The sequence below is a fragment of the Asterias amurensis genome, chromosome 7 (assembly GCF_032118995.1).
Source record: "Asterias amurensis chromosome 7, ASM3211899v1".
Lineage (NCBI taxonomy): Eukaryota > Metazoa > Echinodermata > Asteroidea > Forcipulatida > Asteriidae > Asterias > Asterias amurensis.
Genome location: NC_092654.1, coordinates 16,596,723 through 16,617,663, shown reverse-complemented (window position 1 = coordinate 16,617,663; position 20,941 = coordinate 16,596,723). Strand labels below are relative to the sequence as shown.

The 20,941-nt window shown below is 39.2% G+C and overlaps 1 protein-coding gene across 24 annotated transcripts in view; it reads right to left on the bottom strand.

The window, feature by feature from the left end:
• LOC139940146 (titin-like) overlaps nucleotides 1-20,941 on the bottom strand; it is a 235,669-nt gene that overhangs the window by 134,657 nt on the left and 80,071 nt on the right. For 23 of the 24 annotated variants that reach the window (XM_071936406.1, XM_071936421.1, XM_071936416.1 and 20 more), the window contains 17 exons: nucleotides 20,236-20,413; nucleotides 17,633-17,802; nucleotides 16,933-17,223; nucleotides 16,234-16,530; nucleotides 15,526-15,816; nucleotides 14,680-14,970; nucleotides 13,703-13,987; nucleotides 12,741-13,025; nucleotides 12,133-12,417; nucleotides 11,526-11,810; nucleotides 10,910-11,200; nucleotides 10,149-10,448; nucleotides 8,713-9,018; nucleotides 7,460-7,768; nucleotides 6,605-6,916; nucleotides 5,952-6,145; nucleotides 2,846-2,878 (listed from right to left, as the gene is read on the bottom strand). In XM_071936406.1, coding sequence (XP_071792507.1) covers nucleotides 2,846-2,878; nucleotides 5,952-6,145; nucleotides 6,605-6,916; nucleotides 7,460-7,768; nucleotides 8,713-9,018; nucleotides 10,149-10,448; nucleotides 10,910-11,200; nucleotides 11,526-11,810; nucleotides 12,133-12,417; nucleotides 12,741-13,025; nucleotides 13,703-13,987; nucleotides 14,680-14,970; nucleotides 15,526-15,816; nucleotides 16,234-16,530; nucleotides 16,933-17,223; nucleotides 17,633-17,802; nucleotides 20,236-20,413 — 4,403 coding nt within the window. The remainder of the gene's footprint in view (nucleotides 1-2,845; nucleotides 2,879-5,951; nucleotides 6,146-6,604; nucleotides 6,917-7,459; nucleotides 7,769-8,712; nucleotides 9,019-10,148; nucleotides 10,449-10,909; nucleotides 11,201-11,525; nucleotides 11,811-12,132; nucleotides 12,418-12,740; nucleotides 13,026-13,702; nucleotides 13,988-14,679; nucleotides 14,971-15,525; nucleotides 15,817-16,233; nucleotides 16,531-16,932; nucleotides 17,224-17,632; nucleotides 17,803-20,235; nucleotides 20,414-20,941) is intronic. The other variant, XM_071936409.1, reaches the window with a different exon arrangement.

Genomic DNA, 20,941 nt, shown 5'->3' with positions numbered 1-20,941 from the left:
GGTGGGATTAGTTTGTGTACTAAAAACCGTCTCTTGAATTGTAGAATCCAGACTTGGTGATGTTAGGATAAAAACTTAGTAATAGTGAACAATGATTTTAAAAACATTTTTCTGTACGGATATAATTACTGTGTCAATATTATAGTTGGTGCTGCGACAGTAACGCATTGAGTAGTGCGTAAAATATTGTTAACTATTCCAATCCCCCAAGGGTGACACAAAATGGATGTCTGACAAAACCCTAAATTGTCCAGCAATTTACTGTAATGCACATTACCAGCGAAAACGTTACCATATAAAGCATTTACTTTCTGATGGAAAAGGGATAATGGAAAACTCTTAAGCCAGTCACAAATTTTAAGATGGCCTCATGTTGGAAAAACCTATCTCTTTTGTACACAAACAGGAAAAAGAATCTGCCATGTTTTTATGTATTAACATCTTTACCGGATGTTGTAAATTCAATCGGCGATTCAGTCCATAGACAGAAAATTCACGAATATGTCAAGAAAAAATAATTGTTTAAGTAGCTTCCATGTTTTCAATTATTTTATAGACAAAAAGAAGTTGTGTGATTCATACAGCATACTATGACAACTTATATGAAAAACAAAATCTGTTCAAGTTCTTTTCTCCTTTATAAGGGGAAGTAGTTAAAGCAAATGGAAAAAATATGGTTATCAACAGAATAGAAGGAAATACATGATAGGTAAATGAATGGGAAAGGCAGTGCCTTCAAACGGCCAAATAAAATAAGGAAAAGATGGATTAACTCATTGAAAAACGAAAATAAAGAGAGGGGCAGTTACAGAGTCACAACGGGTACTGCAAAAGCAAAATATCTCGAAAAGGAATCTTGGGAAGTAATAGCAAAGGCTTAGGCTATTAAAGGATTTGGGTACTTTTTGTAATACAAAAAACAATGTCCACAGACTTAGATTAAACTTACACCGTTTGAAGATAATGACAGTAGAAAGCGTACCCTAAAATATTAGTTGCTGGGGTGCTGTAGTTTTTGAGAAATGAGTAAAACAATGTCATGAAAATACATTTTTACAAGCTAAAATAATTTTCATCTCATGATCACTGAGACGATAAATGACATTGTTTTACTAATTTCTCAAAAACTACAGCACCTCAGCAAGTAATATTTTCAGGGAAGCTTTCTACTATCATTTATCTTCAAACTGTGTAAATTTAGTGTAAATTCTGTGGACATTATGTTTTTTTGTCCTACAAAAAAAGTACATAGACCCTTTAAATAAAGGACGGTGCATTGTCTTTTTGTAGTTATTTAGTGTTTTCAAAACAAGAATGAGACTTTTTGCTTACATGTACAAGTAGAAAAGATTTCAAACTTATATTAGGAATGTGCACAGTTTTGAATTGGGGAGCTATTCTACTTGTTTTGACTTTGGGTGTATAGTACCTCCGATAGGGCGAAGCATTGCCCAATTTCATGGCTCTGCTTACTCTAAGCAAAGAATCAGCACTTACGGAAACGGGGAATTCCGTGCTTACGCCTAGCGTGTTTCACATGTAAGCATAGAGTGTTTGTATGTGGATGTGCGTACTCCAAATAAGCAGGCATTTCTGGTTTACACACAGCCAGCGCAGAAATTTTGGGCTTCCCCTGTAAGCAAAGAATTGCGATCGCAAGCACAGAATAGGGCAGTGGTAATCAAAGCCACTGGTGTAATATTTTTTTGCTAGAGACAACTTGATGTTGGCATCATAAAAAGAAAAGCTAGCTGTTGCTTTATAACTATCTACTCAGCTTAAAGCAGCTTTGCTACATTTTTAAAACTATACTCAGCTGTAGCGTGGATTCTAAATGTGAAGAACAAGCATGCATGTATGGAATTATAATACCAGTGATCTGTTAAACCAATGGATTTACTATAAATATATAAATATATAACAAGGTTTTGTTAGGAGAGAAATTAATGAGGAAAGAACGTTAATAATGACAATTATTAATACTTCTAAAAAAAGAAACAAAAAATAGTTCTGCTTCGTGTGACGGGCTGTCTACAGTGTGGTTTTAAAACACAGTCTTGTATTAGTGGGGAAAAGGACAGGGAAAAGGTTTTAGTCTGAGGGTCTTGAATGGGATGAATTCCAGTCAATCTTCCTTTCTGAAGAAAATTTGCTCAAAATCAGAACTTTTTCAACTTTCATCTTAACAAGGTTTAATTTTTTCAATCGATTCCCGTAGAGTGTATACTCTTCAGAGACACATGAATAAGTTTTGTACTCATTTTTTCAATCGGCAATATTAGAGTCAACTTTGGTTATAAATCCTTTTAATCCTTACAGACAAAACAAGTTTTGGCTGGTCCTCTTTCTATCAATGTTGTTTTTCACTTGCTTAAAGTTTTTTGGTTTCTTTTTCTCTTTCTCCAGAAAACAAATTAAGAACAGTCTCGTCACAAGGACAGCACTTTTCGGAAGGACTGGAGTTTAAAGAATAAATAACAGCGGCAGGGTGTGCAGTTATTTGTCATTTTTCATAAACTTTCCTCCACATTTTGCAGAACAGAACTCATGAAAACATGAAAAACAAATTAAGTCCCAAGATTAAAGAAGGTATTAATAAACCTTTATCGCACCGTTGCCATCTCGGCCCGATTCCCTGTCTGCAATACTAATCATAACGATGGCATGCAAAAGGGCACCAGTCTATTTTGGTTTTCAGCCTCAGTTCGGTTTATGTGCAATTGTGAGAGGATAAAATATCGATGGCTACACGGGAGATAAAGGTGTATTTAAAGAGGAAGGTGAGTTGCAGAGAGTGTAGGGCGGCGGTTTTGGGTAAGAATGAATTAGGCCTTCATCTACGAACCTCCTTAGACCAAGTCTCAGTGTACTTCACACACTGAAATGAGATCAAAATCATCCAATAACTGTCAGCTCTTTTGGGGTCAAACATGGTCCCAAGTCATTGTGTGAACAATACATGAGCAATACGTCAACGGCGGGTGTTCTTGTAGCTGCTATCTAGTTTGTTTGTGAGTTTTATGGGAGGTAACGGTTAACTTTAAAAGAGAAGTTATAGGCTAGTGGTTAAAGAAAAAAAGTTTATAGGATAAAATGCAAGATTTTGTGGGTGAAGTCTGCTGATGGCATCTCCTTTTCTGGTTGGCATCTGTAAAGTAAACATGTTTAACAATTCTCTAAAGTTCAGTTTTTAATAACAGCCTGAGGCATCAGTTCTAGTAACTTCTTTCTGTTGATCTTTATCAGCCGCCTGCAGCCATCTTGGTATAATTCCCCGTGTATAAATTGATACTGATAGACCTTAAACACACTTCATAATGGGGACCAGACTATTTTGTTTCCGTCTGGCCTCAGTTCAGCTTTGTCGAGTTGAATTAAAGAAAAGAAAAAAGAAAAAATGGCCACCCAAAAACAAAGATAAATATACACTTAAAAACTAGAATTTTCAAAACAAGAAAGTAATGAACACAATTACCCATCATTGGTTGGCTGAGACTGCAGCGTGAGTGAGCACCTTCCACTAAAGATTTATAAAAACCTATCATTTGTACACCAAGGTCTGGTACATTTCAGTTTAGTATTTGTCATGTTGCATTTTAGTGCTTATCTTGCTGCAATGAAGTACAGTTTATCACTTATAAATGCTTGGCAGGAAAAGTAGCTTGCTTTAAAAGGATCTCCAGTTTTGCTCGACAGTATGAACTGCATATTGCATATGCTAAGCACGATATTTCCGCTTAACAGTTTTCATAACTTTGGTCCCAGATTCAAACCAAATAGTAGAAAGAGAAACCCATTTCAAATACAAATAACAAATATAAAGAAAACAAAATTTGCAGATAAATTTGCTTAGCACTATATTTCCGCTTCATAGTTATAGAGAAACCATTTCAAATATAAATAACAAGTATGAATAAAAAAAAACTGAGAACTAGAAACAACTGCACCCTACCTTGACCGTTACGATTTCCACAAAACAAACAGTATAAAAAGAAACCATTGACAAATACATACAATATATGAAGAAAACAAAATTTGAGGACTAGAGACAACTGCACCCTACCTTGACCGTTACGATTTCCACAAAACAAACAGTATAAAAAGAAACCATTGACAAATACATACAATATATGAAGAAAACAAAATTTGAGGACTAGAGACAACTGCACCCTACCTTGACCGTTACGATTTCCACAAAACAAACAGTATAAAAAGAAACCATTGACAAATACATACAATATATGAAGAAAACAAAATTTGAGGACTAGAGACAACTGCACCCTACCTTGACCGTTACGATTTCCACAAAACAAACAGTATAAAAAGAAACCATTGACAAATACATACAATATATGAAGAAAACAAAATTTGAGGACTAGAGACAACTGCACCCTACCTTGACCGTTACGATTTCCACAAAACAAACAGTATAAAAAGAAACCATTGACAAATACATACAATATATGAAGAAAACAAAATTTGAGGACTAGAGACAACTGCACCCTACCTTGACCGTTACGATTTCCACAAAACAAACAGTATAAAAAGAAACCATTGACAAATACATACAATATATGAAGAAAACAAAATTTGAGGACTAGAGACAACTGCACCCTACCTTGACCGTTACGATTTCCACAAAACAAACAGTATAAAAAGAAACCATTGACAAATACATACAATATATGAAGAAAACAAAATTTGAGAACTAGAGACAACTGCACCCTACCTTGACCGTTACGATTTCCACAAAACAAACAGTATAAAAAGAAACCATTGACAAATACATACAATATATGAAGAAAACAAAATTTGAGAACTAGAGACAACTGCACCCTACCTTGACCGTTACGATTTCCACAAAACAAACAGTATAAAAAGAAACCATTGACAAATACATACAATATATGAAGAAAACAAAATTTGAGAACTAGAGACAACTGCACCCTACCTTGACCGTTACGATTTCCACAAAACAAACAGTATAAAAAGAAACCATTGACAAATACATACAATATATGAAGAAAACAAAATTTGAGGACTAGAGACAACTGCACCCTACCTTGACCGTTACGATTTCCACAAAACAAACAGTATAAAAAGAAACCATTGACAAATACATACAATATATGAAGAAAACAAAATTTGAGGACTAGAGACAACTGCACCCTACCTTGACCGTTACGATTTCCACAAAACAAACAGTATAAAAAGAAACCATTGACAAATACATACAATATATGAAGAAAACAAAATTTGAGGACTAGAGACAACTGCACCCTACCTTGACCGTTACGATTTCCACAAAACAAACAGTATAAAAAGAAACCATTGACAAATACATACAATATATGAAGAAAACAAAATTTGAGGACTAGAGACAACTGCACCCTACCTTGACCGTTACGATTTCCACAAAACAAACAGTATAAAAAGAAACCATTGACAAATACATACAATATATGAAGAAAACAAAATTTGAGGACTAGAGACAACTGCACCCTACCTTGACCGTTACGATTTCCACAAAACAAACAGTATAAAAAGAAACCATTGACAAATACATACAATATATGAAGAAAACAAAATTTGAGGACTAGAGACAACTGCACCCTACCTTGACCGTTACGATTTCCACAAAACAAACAGTATAAAAAGAAACCATTGACAAATACATACAATATATGAAGAAAACAAAATTTGAGGACTAGAGACAACTGCACCCTACCTTGACCGTTACGATTTCCACAAAACAAACAGTATAAAAAGAAACCATTGACAAATACATACAATATATGAAGAAAACAAAATTTGAGGACTAGAGACAACTGCACCCTACCTTGACCGTTACGATTTCCACAAAACAAACAGTATAAAAAGAAACCATTGACAAATACATACAATATATGAAGAAAACAAAATTTGAGGACTAGAGACAACTGCACCCCTACCTCGACCGTTTCGGTTTCCACAACCTCCCTTTCGTTGCGGAACCATTTGACATGAGGAGGAGGCAAGCCTGAGATGCGGATGGTCAGACGGAGTTCCTCTCCTGGGTTCACCATCACTGTCTCCTCAGTTGCCATGTTGATGCAGGTTGGTCTTCGAGATGTATCCATATCGTCGGAAGAGGATACATCAGGAGCTAAGATTTTAAAAGAGGAAAATTAAGAAAGTTGTTGGAGGTTATAGTAAGGTTTGTGGTAACACCATGTAATGACGTAACACCATGTGTTTGCGGACACGTAATTACATGGTGTTAAGGCAAACGTTACTATGTATATCGTTTTTCCACCATACAAAGTTTCAAATCCTACTTGTTTGAGGTTATTTGTTTGACTTGGGGTTGAACAAAGACAAACAAACTAAAGCGGGATTTGAACCAACGACCTCGAGTTTTACATGCTAGTGCTCTTCCAACTGAGCTATCTAGCCCTAGAGTAGGGGTCAAGCCCGATTTCTGGCTCACATAGCAAGCACCCTTGTCAACAGGTTTTCTCAAGCATGCGAGCTAGTGAGGCATCCTTGGTTTCAATGCCAGAAACACAAATTTAGTATAACAATAATAATACTTTGCAGTTGACTGAGAATCCCTTTTAATTACCTTGCACCATGACCTCTGCAGTGGATGTGACCACTCCAGCCGGGCTGGACGCAACACACTTGTAGCTACCAGCATGCTCCATATCAGTCATGCGAATCCTCAAGATGGCCACGCCCTTATCAAAGGAAATCTCGTACGGTGGATAGTTGCCGATAGATCGCTCATCCTTGTACCATGTAACTTTGGGCGGCTGGTCAGAGGAGCTGATGGCACACTTGAGCTCAAGGGGTTTTCCTTCTTCGGCTACAACCATCTCATCGGGGAGCCTGGAGGTGAACGTGAGAGGTTCTGCTGGCTGCTCTTTGGGTAGAGCTGTTGGGTGGAGATTTGATGTAGGTTTTAAGTAGAGTGTATACAAATCTTAAAGTTATGTGAATAACATTTAAGTGGTACTGGTAAGACATTTCATTTGCAGTAAAATTGCAAAGGTTGTGGGTTCGAATCCCACCCAAGTAATACGTCTGTGGATATTTTTTCACAGGAGTCAGGAATGTCTAAATATACAGTGCTTGACAAACATCAGTTTATAACTTGACATTCAACTGTTGTTAAATTTGTTGATTAAAGGTTTTATCTCTGAAGAATATTATAGTCTATATAAAGTGGATGCAAAATATAGTGGAATAGGCTTTTGCCACACTGAAGTCATGATAATTTCTGCTACATGTATGTAACCAAAATGAAGTAAGAATGGTTAACAGTCTGGTTCCTTTTCATGTAAATAAGCTGTATTTATAATGGTCACTGAGTATAAAAACGACAAAAGGGGTGAAAAAGGACTCTGTCTTCGCGACATTAATATGAAAACAAGTTTCTTATGTATTCAACCGGTGCGGGAGCAGACATTAGACATACCTTCTACCATCACCTCTGCCGTCGAGGTCACCGACCCTGTTGGATTGGTAGCAACACACTTATAACTTCCAGCATGCTCTGGTTCGGTCTTCTGGATTTTCAGCGAGGCCACGCCCTTATCAAAGGAGATCTGGTAAGGTGGATAGTTGCTCACTGATCTCTCGTTCTTGTACCAGTTAACAGTCGATGGAGGAGTGGAGCTGATGGAGCACTTAAGCTCCAGGGGCTTCCCTTCTTGGGCTACTATGGTCTCCTCTGGGAGTCTTGAGGTGAACTTGGGAGGAACTCCTGGCTGCTTCTTGGGAAGGCCTGTTGAAGATTAAAGTTTGTAAATGAGAACGGTACCACAGAGATGCCTGGCTTACACCTGCTAACAACTAGTTGATTTATAACAGGCATGCAACTGCCCGTTGAAAAAAAAAAAAAAAAAGGAAAATTTTCAAAGGCACAACGCAAGTGCGGAGCGAGGCAGCCATACGCCACGAGACATGATACCCATAATGGTACCCTAGAAAATGTTGAGGTTTATTATGCTCTTAGGTGCATTGTTAGCATGTACTAGGCTTATTTTACATGATTGTAGTTGTACACTGTTGTTGCCAGGCATATATTAGGCTAAAAAAAATAAAACTGAAAGCGGAAACGCGGAAGAGTTGCATGCCTGTTATAAAAAGTTGTACCTCTTCTTGAAAACAACAAAAACATTACTTAAACAATTAAGCTTGATCAGCATAAGGGGGACTCAGCTATTGAGTGGTGATATCAAGATGGCCAACTGCAAATATGCCAAAGGTTTAGTCGGTTCAGTGTGGGGGTTTTTTCATCAGAAAAATCAAAAGATAAGACTTTCCTGTAGTTGCTTGTTTCTTGTTAATGAGCAATTTTGCTCTGACCATTTGGGGGCCAACTTATAGAACTTCTTCAGCACGAGAACCAGCTAAGCACAATAAAATCATGCTGACCAGAAAAAAGGTTGCCAGCCACAATACCATGTCACATGCACCATCTGTGACTGGTACCTTGCATATTTTTTTCCCCCAGTTAACTGTTAAGCAATATATTCTGCTTGAAGCAGATTTCATAAACTTTGCACAGAAAAGTATTGCTTAACAGAAATAGATTACCAAACAAAATACCATTAAGTTAACATTATTGTGGCTGGTGCCCCACTCAAATTTTTCAAAGCAGAGAAAATTTATGATCAGTATTTTCTGCTCAACAGCTTAATTGGCACCAGATGATTCAACCTTTACCTTTGACAACGACTTCTGCTGTGGAGGTCACTATACCATTGGAGTTTGAAGCAACACATTTGTAACTACCGGCCTGATCCTTCTCTGTTTTAGGCACCTTCAAGGTAGCTACGCCACCGACGAAGGTGATCTTGTAGGGCGGGAAGTTACGTATGGTCCTCTCGTTTTTGTACCAAGCGACCGATGGCAGGGGCTTGGCGCTGATCGAGCATTTCAGCTCCAAAGGCTTCCCTTCATCTACAACAACAGTCTCCTCTGGGAGTTGGGTGGTGAATAATGGAGGTCCTCCAGTTGACTTTGGTAGACCTGTCAGAAAAATATGACATGTTAATTTTGGTTTTACCCATGTACACCGATGTGTAATAACACTCAGTATTTTCCCGAGCTCTGTGAAAAAAAAATCGCAGGCACATTACTTTGGTGGGATTCGAACCCTCGACCTTTGCAATTCTAAAACAGTGTCTTACCGACTAGACCACCGAAATTGCCCAATAGCTAAAGTCAGTTCGAATCGTGTATTCAAGATGCATCAAGCAGTTTGTCCCTCTGTCAATGAGGTGGGTGCATAACAGACGAAGACCAAAGTAATTTGGGTGATTAAAGACAGTGGACACTATTGGTAATTGTCAAGGACTAGTCTTCACAGTTGGTGTATCTCAACATATGCATAAAATAAAAAACCTGTAAAAAATTTGACCTCAATCGGTCATCAAACTTGCGAGATAATAATGAATGAAAAAACACCCTTGTCACACGAAGTTGTGTGCGTTTAGATGGTTGATTTCGAGACCTCAAGTTCTAAATCTGAGGTCTCGAAATCAAATTCGTGGAAAATTACTTCTTTCTCGGAAACTATGGCACTTCAGAGGGAACTTTTTATACCATCAACCTCTCCCCATTACTCGTCGCCAAGAAAGGTTTTATGCTAATAATTATTTTGAGTAATTACCAATAGTGTCCACTGCCTTTAAAGCACTACGCAAAGGATCTGAAAAATGTACAAATTGATTGATCATGGGAGAGTAGAATGAGTCTCATAATTTTAAAAGAGTTACTAGAAAAAACTAAATCTAAACTGAGTTCTGCTTAGTTACTTCCAAAATTGTGCTATGTCTCATAATTCAAACGTAGTCCCACATATCTTGCAAGAAAATATTGTATGGTAAAGCTCCTTGAGCGTCACTGAGTGACGAATATGCTCGCTATTGACCCCTTGCATGGGCGACACACGCGGCGACTGATGCCACGCTCACCATGTTGGTGGTCATTAGTATTACGTGTAAACGCTGCGTCGCCTAAAATGCGCACTTCACTGAATAATGCACGTTGACATTGACCACCAAAATGGCGCATCCAAGATTATTCTGATGATGTCAGGTGAATTTGGTCAATATATGAAGCCACAAGTAGTAGTAGTAGCAGTAGTTTGTGTTTACCTGCAACCATAACTTCCACCGTTGTACTGACTGACCCAACAGTGTTTGTTGCTACACACTTGTAGATCCCAGCATCCTCAGGAGTGACTCTGTCCACGTCCAGCACGGCGATATCCTTCGTGTAACTCGTCTTGTAAGACGGCTTGTTCCTGACAGGTTTGCCGTCTTTGTACCATGTCACGGTCGGCTCGGGCTGGGCCACTACTTCGCATTGAAGATGAAGGGGCTGTCCCTCTGTGATCGGGGCAGCTACCTGGAGCTTGGAGGTGAACTCTGGTGGTATGGTCTTGTTAACAAAGGCTGTGGTGAGATGAAAGTTTGTTTTAAAAAAATTATTTATTCGATATCCAACAGCGGATAACCACCATTTAAAGGTATAATTCAAATATAAACATAAAACTACGTATTATAAATATATATATATATTAATTGGAAATTACAATTACAAAGCTATTTGGAATATAAAAAAAAATGAAGAAGCCAAAAACCAAAGTCCATAGTTAACAATGGATGCCATTTAAAAAAAAAAATTATGGCTGAATGTAAATTACTTTGATGGACAAGTTTTCCAACCACTGTCAACGAGTAAGAACAAACTTTTCAACTTTTGTTAAGAAAAAACAATAAACTTATTTGAATCCGTCAAGGTTTATGATACAGTTTTTCACATACATATAAATAAATATGCAGCTTCAACAATTTATTTCCCCAACACATTTTTCACGATATCAAGAGTACAGCAAACGTAATATTGTACTGACCTGGCACCATGACCTCCACTGTAGTTCTGGATACTCCGGATGGATTTGAGGCTACACATTCATAGACCCCAGCATCCTCTGGTACGGCATCTTCTATATCCAAAAAGGCAATCCCCTTCACAAAGGATGTCCTGTACCGGGGCTGATTCTCAACGGGTTGACCGTCCTTGTACCAGGAGATCTCGGGTGTCGGCTGGGCAGAGACCTCGCACTCGATGCGGTACGGGCGACCTTCGAGAAGGGGCTCTGCTTGCTGCAGCTTGGAGGTAAACTCTGGAGGCTTCTCAAAGGCTATGGGTAATATTGAAAGGTGAGCAGATTGGAAGAAAAGATCAAATGCAATTGTGAAAAACTAATAAATCCAGAAGGTAGAAAAAAACAAAAAAGAGTGTACCAATTCAATGAAACTTATTTGGTAGCTGAGCAAAATGAATAATTTTGAAAGTTAAATTTTCCAACAAATATCACTCAACCAGAACAATTGCTTTCATATTTTCAAATAAACCTTCAGTCATTGACAGACAAAGTTATGAGTAGTCAAGCTTTATCACTCAGTTTTTTCAAAAAAACATTCAAAATATGCAATTTTATGTATTAAATGAATTATGTTACTGACCTGGTACCAAGACCTCGGTTCTGGCTACACCAGCAGGATTTGAGGCTACACATTCATAGACTCCAGCATCCTCTGGTACTGGATCCTGTATATCCAAGCAGGCAACCCCCTTCATGAAGGACGTCCTGTATCGAGGTTGATGATCGATGGGTCGGCCGTTCTTGTACCAGGAGACCGTGGGCATTGGCTGGGCCGAGACCTTACACTCGATGTGGTATGGTCGCCCTTCTTGTAGGGGCTCAGCTTGCTGCAACTCGGAGGTGAACTGTGGAGGCTTCTCAAAGGCTAGGGATAATATTAATAAGTGAGCAAAAATATAACATGCAAATGTGAAAATCTAATAAATTCAAAAAGGCAAATAAGTTAAAAATGAGTATCAATAAGATAAAACTACTTTGGTTGTTGACAATGGCTAAAGTTTACATATTTTGAAAGTTATATTTTCCAACTAATATCATTGAACCAGAACACATATTTTTTTGTTTTCAAATAAACCTTCAGTCATTGACAGAAAAAGTTAATTTTTGAGTCAATCTTTGATATTCAGTTTTTTCAAATATACATTTTAAAAAAAAACACATTATATTAAACAAACTATTTGACTGACCTGGCACAATGACTTCGGTTCTGGCTACACCAGAAGGATTTGAGGCTACACATTCATAGACTCCAGCATCCTCTGGCACTGGATCCTGTATATCCAAGCAGGCAACACCCTTCATGAAGGACGTCCTGTATCGAGGTTGATGATCGATGGGTCGGCCGTTCTTGTACCAGGAGACCGTGGGCATTGGCTGGGCCGAGACCTTACACTCGATGTGGTATGGTCGCCCTTCTTGTAGGGGCTCAGCTTGCTGCAACTCGGAGGTGAACTCTGGAGGCTTCTCAAAGGCTAGGGATAATATTAATAAATGAGCAAAAATATAACATGCAAATGTGAAAATCTAATAAATTTAAAAAGGCAAATAAGTTAAAAATGAGTATCAATAAGATAAAACTACTTTGGTGGTTGACAATGGCTAAAGTTTACATATTTTGAAAGTTATATTTTCCAACTAATATCATTGAACCAGAACACATATGTTTTTGTTTTCAAATAAACCTTCAGTCATTGACAGAAAAAGTTAATTTTTGAGTCAATCTTTGATATTCAGTTTTTTCAAATATACATTTAAAATATGAAACACATTCTATTAAACAAACTATTTGACTGACCTGGCACAATGACTTCGGTTCTGGCTACACCAGAAGGATTTGAGGCTACACATTCATAGACTCCAGCATCCTCTGGCACTGGATCCTGTATATCCAAGCAGGCAACACCCTTCATGAAGGACGTCCTGTATCGAGGTTGATGATCGATGGGTCGGCCGTCCTTGTACCAGGAGACCGTGGGCATTGGCTGGGCAGAGACCTTACACTCGATGTGGTATGGTCGCCCTTCTTGTAGAGGCTCTGCTTGCTGCAACTCGGAGGTGAACTGTGGAGGCTTCTCAAAGGCTAGGTGAGCAGATTGGAAGAAAAGATAACATGCAAATGTGAAAAACTAAGAAACACAAAAGGTAGAAATGTCAAAAAAGAGTGTAACAATTCAATTAAACTAATTTGGTAGTCCAAGAAAGTAGTCCAAGAAAGCCGTGACACTGTGTCCTTGAGCAAGACACTTAACCATTGCTTCGTCCTTCGGATGGGACGTAAAGCCGTTGGTCCCATGTGTTGTGTAACGCATGTAAAAGAACCCAGTGCACTTATCGAAAAGAGAAGGGGTTCGCCCCGGTGTTCCTGGTTGTGGCTGCTTAATGCGCCGTAGCACCTTGTAAACCCTTATAAGGTGCTAAATAATTGGGTCTTAGAATTCATCACTGCAATAACCTATCTTTCTGAAAGTTTGTATATACTCAGCGCCTTGAGTACCTTGTTTGGTAGATACGTGCGCTATATAAGACTTCGATATTATTATTATTATATTATTATTATTATTATTATTATTAATAAGTCAGAAAGTGAAATTGTAAAACCAATATCAATGAACCAGAACAACTGCTTGCTTACTTTCAAATAAACCTTCAGTCATTGACAGAAAAAGTTAATAATAGTCAATCTTTGATATTAAGTTTTTTCAAATATAGATTTAAAATATGAAACTTTATATATACAAAACAAATTATTCAACTGACCTGGCACCAAGACCTCGGTTCTGGCTACACCAGAAGGATTTGAGGCTACACATTCATAGACTCCAGCATCCTCTGGCACTGGATCCTGTATATCCAAGCAGGCAACCCCCTTCATGAAGGATGTCCTGTATCGAGGTTGATGATCGATGGGTCGGCCGTCCTTGTACCAGGAGACCGTGGGCATTGGCTGGGCTGAGACCTTACACTCCATGTGGTACGGTCGCCCTTCTTGTAGAGGCTCTGCTTGCTGCAACTCGGAGGTGAACTGTGGAGGCTTCTCAAAGGCTAGGTGAGCAGATTGGAAGAAAAGATAACATGCAAATGTGAAAAACTAAGAAACACAAAAGGTAGAAATGTCAAAAAAGAGTGTAACAATTCAATTAAACTAATTTGGTAGTCCAAGAAAGTAGTCCAAGAAAGCCGTGACACTGTGTCCTTGAGCAAGACACTTAACCATTGCTTCGTCCTTCGGATGGGACGTAAAGCCGTTGGTCCCATGTGTTGTGTAACGCATGTAAAAGAACCCAGTGCACTTATCGAAAAGAGAAGGGGTTCGCCCCGGTGTTCCTGGTTGTGGCTGCTTAATGCGCCGTAGCACCTTGTAAACCCTTATAAGGTGCTAAATAATTGGGTCTCAGAATTCATCACTGCAATAACCTATCTTTCTGAAAGTTTGTATATACTCAGCGCCTTGAGTACCTTGTTTGGTAGATACGTGCGCTATATAAGACTTCGATATTATTATTATTATATTATTATTATTATTATTATTATTATTATTATTATTATTAATAAGTCAGAAAGTGAAATTGTAAAACCAATATCAATGAACCAGAACAACTGCTTGCTTACTTTCAAATAAACCTTCAGTCATTGACAGAAAAAGTTAATAATAGTCAATCTTTGATATTAAGTTTTTTCAAATATAGATTTAAAATATGAAACTTTATATATACAAAACAAATTATTCAACTGACCTGGCACCAAGACCTCGGTTCTGGCTACACCAGAAGGATTTGAGGCTACACATTCATAGACTCCAGCATCCTCTGGCACTGGATCCTGTATATCCAAGCAGGCAACCCCCTTCATGAAGGATGTCCTGTATCGAGGTTGATGATCGATAGGTCGGCCGTCCTTGTACCAGGAGACCGTGGGCATTGGCTGGGCAGAGACCTTACACTCCATGTGGTATGGTCGCCCTTCTTGTAGAGGCTCAGCTTGCTGCAACCCGGAGGTGAACTCTGGAGCCTTTGGCTTCTCATAACCTTGAGAGAAAGAATCAGAATGATGAGAGTATGAAATAATGAAGCAAGTTCAAAATGATTAGTCATCCTGCCATTAAAAACAAAGAACTGACGGAACCAGATGCCAGAAGTACAATGTAACAAACTTAATTACATGTAATGTACATTGTTCTTACAACATAATTTTTTAACCATAGCTGTTTAAACCTCTATTCATAAATACCTACATTAAGACAGTGATTGCCATGTTTAAATGTGTAGTAGAGAGTAGAGACATGGTAAAAACATAAACATACGTGTGTTGAATTGCACGATAATGCGGGTGCTTATTTCTACATAACGCGACCACTACATACCGGTACTCAATGTAAAATCAAATACTATGCACTTTGACCCTTCATAAAACAAAGCCTGAGAGTGTGCAGAAAACGAAGTTGTTATCCACTTTTTTCAAGTCTCCCGTCATATTTTGCAACTCCGCTTAAAAAATAGCTCTAAACAGAGCTGTATGAACAATTTGCTAATGTTCACTTTAGTTTGAATAAGAATAGATGGGAAGACTGCATTAATACATACCTGGTACCATGACCTCAACTTTAGTTCTAGTTGTACCCAGTGGATTGGATGCGACACACTCATACACCCCAGAGTCCTCAGGAACAGCATCTTGGACGTCCAGACCAGCCATGCCCTTCACGAAGGATGACCTGTACTTCTTATCGTCAAAGAGCGGCTTGCCGTCCTTGTACCATGAGATGGTGGGGGTGGGTTTGGCCGATACCTGGCACTCAATGCGGAAGGGTTGGCCGTCTCTCAGGGGTTCGGTGAGCTGAAGCTTGGTGGCAAAATCTGGGCGTTTGTCGTAAGCTGAGACGGAAAATTAAATTGATGAGAAAATTTAGTATACTGCTCGGAAAGACGACTACTGACAAGAAACAAAAACAATTTTGCTCGAAACCCACCAGGGGGCACTATGTGATATGGGTGTACGGTCTCTACTTGACTGTGTTGGTTTTCCTTAGAATAATTCTCTGCAGTTCACCTCCCACATCTAAAAATGAAATTTCTTCATTGTCTTCTCTCTTCTCGTCTGGCTCTAATAAGAGCGTTGAGAATAGATATTGACTGCGCAAGTTTTCCCTGGAATAATTCTCAGGGGTTTTCCTCCCACATCTAAAACTGAAACTTCTTCATTGTCTTCTCCCTTATCTTTTGGATCTAATTTGAGAATAGATATCAAAATCAAAATCCAAATCCAAGAGTTAACACCAAGATTATACATACCAGGCACCATAAGTTCAACCTTTGACTTGGTCGTTCCGGCAGGATTGGAAGCCACACACTCATACACCCCAGCATCCTCAGGCAGCACCTCCGGGATGTCCAAGCTGGCAATATCCTGCACAAAGGACGTCTTGTAGCGTGGTTTGTTCCTGATGGACTTGCCGTCTTTGTACCAGGAGACTGTGGGTGGTGGCTGGGCAGAGATTTTACCCTCTAAACGGCAGGGCTGGTGCTCTTTGAGAGGAGATTTTAGCTTCAGTTTGGAGATGAACTCGGGCGGTCTGTCTGCATCCAAGGCTGTGATTAAAGCAAGTGGTAAATGTATTTTGAGCCATACACTTCTATCTAAACATTATAAGTTTTTTATGGGTTACTTCAACAAGCCTTGAGCCAATTTCATAGAGCTGCTTAAGCACAAAAAAGTAGCTCAGCACAACACAATTATGCTTACCAGAATAAGGTTCATGTCTAAAACCTTTCTCGGATTTAAATCTTTTGGGTAAAAATTACCTCTTTCTCTAAAACTACAATACTGTCAACAGCTCTTCAGTCTATATGGATACTATCTTGTAGAGAAACTACCAAAAGCGTACCCTGCCCTAATGCAGCCTCATTTGTTATCTGAATGGAAGTTTACTATGTTAGATAGGAAAAATTAAGATTAGACCTGAATAGGAATCAGTACAAATTTTAACTGACCAGTCACAGTGATCTTGGATGACGTCTCGTCTCCTCCAAACTGATTCTGCGACTTGCAAGTAAACCTTCCCGCGTCATCCTTGAACACCTCCTCGATGGTCAAAGTACACACCCCTTGTCTGTCTCTAGTAATGTCGTAGTCAGGATTGTCGTCGATGCATGAGCCGTCTTTGTACCAGTGGACAGACGGGGTTGGATCCCCAGTCAGTTTACACTGGAGCTGGAGCTGATCTCCCTCGGTCACGTTCAGGTCTTGAAGAGGGCTCGTGAAATGAGGAGACGAGCCACCCTCTATGAAGAAGGTTTGGAAGAAAAAAGACAAGTGGTTATCGTCAACTTCTGGATTCTAGGCCTAGTGTTTAACTTCTTTTTCTCAAGGAGCCTAGCGATACATTCAGTCACACACTCAGAAGAAGAAACAAAATAACACATTTTAAAAACTACGAGCATTGCAAAGTTTTTAGCAGCTCACAGGACAAGTTTAGAGGTGGTGTTTACTAGCCTGGAGCAGTTTGGTACTATCAAACGCTGTTGTAGGCTGCTTCTAACTAAACCTTTTTATTGAAATAAGTTTGAAGAATGATTACCAAGCGTGCACCTTCCCTTCAAGTCAACAAATATCCACTCTAAAATACATACATGAAAGTGACATTAAAAAAAAACTTGGGTTAGATTACTACAGTTTGACAATTGACTGTACCATTGACAGTGATCTGGATGGTGCATTCAGCTCTGCCCACTGGGTTTGTAGCTGTAGCAATGTAAGTCCCTTCATCCTCTGGTAGTACATCATCGATGATCAGAGAGTGTGTCTTCCCGTCTTGCTTGAAGCGATAGAAGTCATCTCCGAGATTCTCACCATCTTTAGTCCTGTAGACGCACAAATTAAATACCAGTAAAGAATTTAACATAGTTGATTTTGTCAAGATGTCATTTCTCAAGCCAATCTGATTTTTGTTTGTTTCTTTTTTTTTTGGGGGGGGGGGGGGACACCTAATCGATTCTGTGCATGGAAACTGTGAACACTGATTACACCAACAATTCTGAACCATTATAAAATGATTTTTTATGAAGTGTTTTACTGGGCCATCAATCCTCGAGATCCATTTACCTACGAGTGAATTTTCATGATGTAAACACTCAGTATGCACCGTTTTGGAGGTCTCCAATTTGGGTGGAAGACCACAGTGATGGTAGCTCTGAGTTTCGTACTGGATCAGAACTTTTTGTACATGATCAGAAGGTACTGGACACTATTGGTAATAACCTAAAATAATTGTTAGCGTAAAAACTTAATAGACCGATCCAGTACGCTCCGCCCACAGCGCACGTGTCAGCAAGAACACGTGGGGCTCTCCAATGCCTTTCTGCACAAATCTGCCGCGCGCGCCAAGTTTTGTGCACGCATTACGGACCTTATTTGTCGGAACTTCGTTGCGTTGTGATCGGTCAATATGCAATGGGGCGGAGCTTAATGGATCGGTCTATTGGTAATGATCAATGGAGAGCTGTTGGTAGTATAAAACATTGTGAGAAAAGGTTCCCTCGGAAGTAATGTAGTTTTTGAGAAAGGGGTAATTTTTCACCCAATTATTAAAAGACTTCAGGCCTGAAGGGCATTTTTTCTTTCATTATTCTCTTGCAACTTTGATGACCAGTTGAGACCAAATCTTATTTTATGCATACATGTATATTGGGATACACCAAGTGAGAATACTGGTCTTTGACAATTACAGGCATGAGAATGGGTGATGATAAAAAAAAAGGAAAAAATTCAGTTGATTGGAAATGTCAATATTCCATCATTTTTGTGTGCGAAGCACACAACACGAGCGCGCAGCGCGATGTCCCTAACGGCCGGGGTCCAGGGCCCGCTTAAGGGCCCTGGGAGCTCTGGCTATTTTAGAAGCTCTGTGGTGGTCTCTAATGCATTTCTGGCACCTATTTTTCCAGGTAGAAGTGAGCTACTTTTGTGTGATTTTTCCTTTTTTATTTTTTAAAGGAAAAAATTCAGTTGATTGGAAATGTCAATATTCCATCATTTTTGTGTGCGAAGCACACAACACGAGCGCGCAGCGCGAAGTCCCTTACGGCCGGGGTCCAGGGCCCGCTTAAGGGCCCTGGGAGCTCTGGCTATTTTAGAAGCTCTGTGGTGGTCTCTAATGCATTTCTGGCACCTATTTTTCCAGGTAGAAGTGAGCTACTTTTGTGTGATTTTTCCTTTTTTATTTTTTTATAATAGGTTTAAGGGAAAATAAAATGTAAAGCTCACACAATTCAAACAATTTTGGGTTCGCCTGCGATTTTATTACAATTCCGGAAAAAGAAAGGAAAAAAAAAAAAAAAAAAATTATCCCTTATTTCTGCTCTTGAAAATGCTTTTTTTCTCACCAACAACCATTTTTATAGGTTCTTGATTTGAAATTCGGTTGTGTAAAAGAAATTCTTTTGCAGTTAAATGTTTGTGATTTTAACGATCCGTCGGCGACGCACATTTTAAAATATATATAGGCCTATATACTTGGCGAGAGCGATGTGTTTTTGAGAAAGAGGTTGTGATTCAGCATAGGGTATAACTGGAACGAGGTTGAGATTAGACCCCAACATAGAAATAGAACCAATGAAGAAAGCACGTCGTCCGGAGGCACAGTGTGTTCGCTGGTTCCCAATATATCTTTCGCTGGTTGTGAGGCAATAACAGGTACCAGTTTCCCCTGGCCTGCCGGCGATCTCAGATTCGTGCCGCGCCGCTCATTGGTTCGTGTACAAACCTGCACGTACACAGTACACATGGTGCAAACACGTGCATTGTTTTTTTCAGTAGACTTTCAAAAGTCTCCACACGTGTTATCTTTGCTGCAGCAGCAAGCGCATTACACGCAAACATTATTGAACCGTACCACTATAAACGAACCAAGGAATGCGGCAAGTTTATACATCGGTCGCTGCTGCTCCATTATGCATGCGCGATGCCAGGAAGACCACAAGCCGTAAACTGAGCCAGTTGCTGGACGGCAATTTATTGTTTAGGTGCCGTTTTTTCATGAACGCCGTACGTGTGGATCCGCGATAAGAACAATTACAAAGGTAAACTGGACATTGTCTGACTAAAGAAGAGGGATTAGAGAAATCCAAATGTATACCCCCCAAAACCTACCCCCCGAATTTTATAGCAAATTCACATTGAACTCGGAGACCACATATTTTGAAGTGAAAAATCCGGAATTCCGGAAAAATCCGGAAGATTCTCATGCCTGCAATTACCAAAGGTGACCAGTGCCTTTGAAACGGATGACAGCTTACCAAGTGACAGTTGCAGGTGGCTCTGCTTCAACGTCTACTGACAGAGTAAAGGGTTTACCCTCATCTATGGTCTGATCTCCAGGTGTCCAGGTGAACTTTGGTGCCTTGTTTGAAGCCAGATCGATACGACCTGACGACACCACAGACTCGTGCTCAGGAACGATCTTCTCAAAGGAGGCTGCAAAAGGAGAAGTATGAAATCATGATATAATGAGTAAATAGCTAATTTATTACCACAAAAAGCTAAGTAAGTAAAAGGGCAAAAATAAGATCCACAAAATATGATTATGTTATTGTGTTTAGCTCCTTTTTATGCTTAAGCAGCTCTATGAAATTGGGCCCAGGTGTATTTGAAGATTTTGTACAATCCTCAAACACAAGGCAGGTTAAAGCAATCGCACAACATCGGTAAACAGTATTGTCCAAAGGCCCACACTTCGTGTATCACAACTTATATAAAATAACAAACCTGTGAAAGTTTAGGATCAATCGGTCATCGGAGTCGGGAGAAAATAACGGGAAAACCCACCCTTGTTTCCGCACATTTCGCCAGGTCATGACATGTGTTTAAAATAAATCCGTAATTCTCGATATCGAGAATTGATAATTGTTTTAATGTTTTCTCAAAAAGAAAAGCATTTCATGGAATAATATTTCAAGGGAAGTCTTTCACCATTACCTTCTATAAACCCTGTAAGTTATTTGT